This window comes from Elaeis guineensis, chromosome 1 (assembly GCF_000442705.2).
Source record: "Elaeis guineensis isolate ETL-2024a chromosome 1, EG11, whole genome shotgun sequence".
NCBI classification, from domain to species: domain Eukaryota; kingdom Viridiplantae; phylum Streptophyta; class Magnoliopsida; order Arecales; family Arecaceae; genus Elaeis; species Elaeis guineensis.
The window spans coordinates 166184981-166190448 of NC_025993.2; the positions used below are offsets into that span (position 1 = coordinate 166184981).

Sequence of the window (5468 nt, forward strand, 5' to 3'; positions counted from 1 at the left end):
TCAAAATCAATCCAAGGAGCAACAGATCATTTCAAGTTCATACTAAGATCCCATACGGATCAAATAGAAAGAGAAGGAGATCTTAGAGAGACACAAAAGAGAGAATCATTTTCTTTTTTTTTTTTTTTGTTTTCTTCTTTTCTTTCTTCTTCTTTCCTTCTTTGGTTGAACAGGAGAGGAAGCAAGCTGGTGGCTAGCCACCAGATCGAAGACAGACAGTAACAGTAGGTGGCCGATGGTGGTAGAATAGAGGACGACTGACGACAAATAATCAACCAATGAAAAGAGCAAAGAACAAGGCCAAACCAAGGCCCTTTGCTTGATTTGACCATGGCCTAGTGCAAAGGGCAGATCAAAGCCCTTGGTGATGATTGCCGGTGATGAAGGCAGCCAAAGAAAAGAGAAAAGAAGGAAATAATGGTGGAATAGGGAATTTTGATTTTTATTGATTTCTGACAAAGTCGACGGTCGGCAATAGTGCCCAAAGCCATGGGGGGAAGTGGAAGAAAGGGAGAAAAGAGAATTGGGGCTTCATCTTAGCTCTGACGGCATCTCTAGCTGTAATTTTCAATAGGCATAGGGTTAAAAAAATCGATAAAATAAGAAAGAAAGAGAGAGAAAAAGAGAGAAAGACCCATGCTGCGTGCATAGCTTTATAAGGGAGAGGAGATTTATAAAAAAAAATTTAGAATTTGAGCAGCCATACTTTTAATCGAATTCGATGAGAAAGAAGATTTGCATCGGAAATTTTTTTTTTTTTTTTTTAAGATCACTTTGAGCTTCGTGTAGTAGATCAGATTATCATGATTACTTTGCCGAAGAACGAGTTAATCATGGAAAGAAGGAATGTTTGTGATGTGACAACTTTAAATCATAAGATCCTAAAATCTGAGTTACGGAAAATCAACTTCTGAAAGAGATTGCAGGCTCCGTAGCCGTGATAGGTTGCTCCAGTCTCTTCTCACGCATCAACCTTCCCTCAGTCTAGAGCCATACCGTTAAGTCCTGGACTGGCGGACGGAGTGGGTTTAGTTGGGTCTCAATTTGGTGAGCCAACGTGATACGTCGCTTACGTGGGCCGTCGGCTTTTGCTAGCGGCGAGAGACGCGATCGTCTCGCAAGGGCTTTTTTTTCGTTTGCAGTTCGTTGGTTAATGTTACCGTCGCCTTCGGCGCTCGTGCACCGGTTGGACGCCGCTTTCAGTCCTCTCCCGCTGCGGGTACTCCCGCAGCAACATATTATGAAACACCATCTGTTCGATGGAATGCCGATGAGACGAACCATTACTCCTGATTCGCACCACGAAGAAGGGCGAAGAAGGGGAAGAGAGAAATTCTCCGATAATCCGGCAATGGCAATTCAAGTCTAAAGACAACACCTTTTACCTGAACTCGATAAAATGTGGGCCGCGGCGTGCCGGAGAGGTCCCAAGAGCGCATCCTATTTCCTCCAAAGAGCCAGCCTCCTACCAAGCACGCCTACAGTACATTCATGTAAGAGACGACTTCACGATTCTTCCCATTTTTTGCTTTTAACTTTATCTGATGGAACAATGGAGCTGTCTTTTTTATTTGACCTTCGCAAAAAAGCAATAGAAAATTTCGACTCATGATTGTATAATTTGAGGTTTGACATGGATGACATCAACTCTGCAATGCATTATTATTCATGCAATAGGTAGGCCTTCTTTTGAACACTGGCGATTTTGCGCGACAAATTTCCTTCTCGAAGAAGCTGAAGATGTTGGCGAGAGCATGAACCAATTGCGGAAAAGAAGCACAGCCCCGATATCACTTGCCAAGAGCTTAGCTTGCCTCCCTGACGAATCCCCCACTCCTGAGAAGCGAAAGCCCCTGACACGAATGGAGCTCAAGAGATTGATGGAAGTTCGGATCAAGAAAAGGGTGAAGGCGCAGTACTTGAATGGGAAATTTTATGATCTTATGGGTAGTGTTATTGCCACTGCTGACACTCTTCAAGACTCATATGATACCATTCGGCTCAATTCGAATGTTGACTTGGCATCAAAGAGAGATGATATCTGTTTCAATTCCTTGGCGGAGGAGCTCGCAAGTGGCAATTTCGATGTCGAGGCGAATACTTCAATGATGGTTGCGAAGGGTGGATGTAAAGAGTGCTTAGTCCTTCCTAAATTAAAGTTGAAAGTTATTCAAGAAGCCATTAGAGTCGTACTTGAGGTTGTCTACAGGCCTCACTTCTCTAAGATTTCTCATGGTTGTAGAAGTGGAAGAGGGCACAGATCAGCCCTGAGATATGTATGCAAAGAGATTGGTAAACCTGATTGGTGGTTTACAGTATCTTTGAATAAAGAGGCTGATGGTAATATTCTGTCCAAGCTTGTTTCAGAAATGGAAGAAAAGATCGAGGATGCTCGGTTGTTTAGTTTTATCCATCGCATGTTTGATGCCCGAGTTCTTAACTTGGTATTTGGAAGCTTCCCAAAGGGCCAAGGTCTTCCTCAGGAAGGAGTACTCTCCCCTATTCTTATGAACATATATCTCGACAGCTTCGACCATGAAGTGTTCAGGATATGCATGAGATATGAAGGTGTCGGTTCAGATTCTGCTGATGTGAAAAATGGCCAGCGCTCTAAGCTGCGCTGTTGGTTCCGAAGGCAAATGAAAGATTGTGATAATAGGAATGCCGACCAGTCAACTGATGCTGTGGAAACAAGACTACATGCTTGCAGGTACATGGATGAGATACTCATTGCAGTTTATGGTTCCAAAGATGTTGCACTCAGGATAAAGGATGAGATCATAACTTGCTTGAGGAACTCACTATATTTGAATGTGGAAGATCGTGGAGATCTGTTTCCAGTTAGAAAGAATTCTCGTGGGTTGCAGTTCCTTGGAGTGACAGTTCGTGTGGCTGCCAAAGAAACTGCTGCATTGAGAGCTGTACACAAGTTGAAGGACAAGATCCGGCTATTTGCTTCTCAAAAGCAAGAAATTTGGGATGCTATGACACTTAGAATAGGCAAGAAGTGGCTGGCATATGGCTTGAGACGGATCAAAGAATCAGAGATCAAGTCACTAGGGCTTAGCACTCCAGTGTTGGATCACATTTCACAGTTCCGTAAAGAGGGCATGAAAACAGATCACTGGTTCAAGCACTTACTTAAGATCTGGATGGAAGACGTGAATGCTAAAGTTGAAGCTAACGAAAATATAATCCTTTCCAAATACATTGCCGAACCAGCACTGCCAGAAGATCTGAGAGATTCGTTCCACAAATTCCAGAAGCAGGCCATGGAATATGTTTCTTCAGAGACAGCTTCCACCCTTGCATTGATGCAAAGCTCCACCACCAATACAAAACCCATCTCTGGCACTGAAACTACAGTTTTGAGGACTGAGGCGTCTATTAACTTCATAAAGAGAAGCCTCTATCGATATGGCCTGATAAATGTTGAAGGATTTCCACGTCATGTCTCCACCCTTGTCTTACAAGATGATGCTCTAATCATAAGTTGGTTTTCAGGGCTGGTGCGCCGGTGGCTAAAATGGTATTCTGAGTTTGACAACTTTGGAGACATTAAGCACATGATGGTTGAGTGTGCCAGAAAATCATGCATTCGAACTCTAGCAGCCAAGTATAGGATGCATGAAGTTTTAATCGAGAAGCGGTTTGAGTTGGATCAGAGTGGTATTCCTACGACAGAAGACTTAGAAACTGAAATGATGGCATCAGACTTTCCTATTTCTGATGATGATGAGGCTTTGATGTATGGAATCTCATCTAGTGGTTTGTGTATTCTGTCTCTATCAAGGGTTAAAGTCCCAACCCGGATATTTAATTGCTTTGTTATGGGATGCACCACTGCATCTCCAAGTATGTACACGCTTCATGTGAAGGAGAAGCAAAGGTTTCCAGGATGGAAGACGGGATTCTCAACATCAATTCATTCCAGCTTGAACAGAAGACGTATTGGCTTGTGCAGCCAGCATGTTAAGGATTTGTATATGGGATATATATCTCTTCAGTCTATAGAATTTGGTGCTCTGAGCAGATGATTTCTCCATGCAATGTTGATGGTTTGAGCATAGAGGCTTGAGATATTTTGCTGCCGCATTACACGTTTCGCAATGATCAAGGGGTTCTCACAGAATTTAGTTTTAATGGATTGACTGATTGCTTCCTCCTACATTGCTCAAAGCTGGCGGCTTGATGATGCAAATACTACATTTTCACTGTTCTACCAAGATTTGCAAGTGCCATGATTTAATGCCATTACACCAAAGTGTTTGCTGATTGCACTATGTTAATCATTTGTAATGTGCTCTGACTACAATTTTGGGTCAGGTCTTGGATGAAGTTTTCACATATGCTTAGTTCCGCTGTCCCAGATGCTGACGACAAGCACCCTTTTCTGCAAGTGAGGACCCGATGATAACATTGAGACGCAAGTCTGTAGAAGCAGGCAGAATGCCTCAGGGCTTCTTGTGCGGTTGTCAGAACTGGTTTGAGCAAAATTTTGTTGGTCCAGATAGCTTTTCTGAGGCCACAAACAGACTTAATCTGTTATGGATGGGAGGTCAGGCATATCAACATGAGACATATAGAGCTTTTGTTCATTCTTTCTCCTGGTAATGATGAAGGAAAAATGTTTCTTACATTGTGGAATCGAATACATGAATTATAAAATAAAACTGAATGCTGAGTTATCAACTTATAAGCTGCAGCGCTGGAATGAATGCAGATAGGTTCAAGATTTGTTTAATCTATTGAGAATTGTGTCCTAAAATCAATCGTGTGACGATTGAGTTCATCCTTATATATGAATTAAAGATTATTGATTAATAGTTATTCTGATATTTTTCATCACAAAATGACATCTTCTTTGAACTCTTGTACTGTGATGAAGTCCCTAGAACTATGCTAGTGTACGATAACAAGAGGATTTATCGTATGGTTATTAAACAAGTTCGCGACCAAATGATACGTCATTATGGGACGATGACGTTTATCGAGTGAAGGTCGTTATGTGCCATATGGGTTGGTTGTCCTCTTAATCAAGGAGTGTGGTGACACTAGTATGGCATACAGGTGAGATGTAAGGGTACATCGTCACTGAACAAGTGACTCACTTGCTGAGCGTTCTGTTGTCAAGAGCTACTCGCGAAACACATGGATATAAATGTCTTTCAGACCTGAGATCACCATAGTGACTTGCAAGTAACTCATTATGCTTTTGTGCCGAACTACTTGAATTTTTAATGCAGTGACGGAAGGCTACTGGGTACAGTCAAGTACTTGCGAAGTCTGTGTGTGGATCAAGATGGGATTGACTTCTCCGGATTATTGGAGTTGATGTATTGCTGTATTTCAATTTAATAAAGCCTTGGCCAGGATAATCTATGAGATGGATTTGAAAGGTTGAAATACAATGTAGATGAAGCAATCTCGATTGACAGTTAACCTGAAACCATCCTAGAGCATCCATG

The 5468-nt window shown here is 42.1% G+C and overlaps 1 protein-coding gene across 2 annotated transcripts; it reads left to right on the forward strand.

The window, feature by feature from the left end:
* Nucleotides 1–918: 918 nt before the first annotated feature.
* LOC105060329 (nuclear intron maturase 4, mitochondrial) lies at nt 919–4652 on the forward strand. 2 transcript variants are annotated; one of them, XM_010943992.4, is made up of 2 exons: nt 919–1493; nt 1678–4652. In XM_010943992.4, exons 1-2 carry the CDS (start codon nt 1400–1402, stop codon nt 4035–4037), a joined length of 2454 nt encoding a protein of 817 aa, XP_010942294.2. In that variant the 5' UTR covers nt 919–1399; the 3' UTR covers nt 4038–4652. The 2 variants fall into 2 exon arrangements, with proteins under 2 accessions (XP_010942294.2, XP_029116346.1); XM_029260513.2 differs by having other exon boundaries at nt 1682–4652.
* Nucleotides 4653–5468: the final 816 nt, after the last annotated feature.

Excerpts from the sequence above, each read along its gene's own strand:
- LOC105060329 (XM_010943992.4), top strand. The coding sequence starts at position 1,400 with ATGTGGGCCGCGGCGTGCCGGAGAGGTCCCAAGAGCGCATCCTATTTC. Across the intron at positions 1,494-1,677 it reads CACGCCTACAGTACATTCAT|GTAGGCCTTCTTTTGAACAC; the intron begins GTAAGAGACGAC and ends TTCATGCAATAG.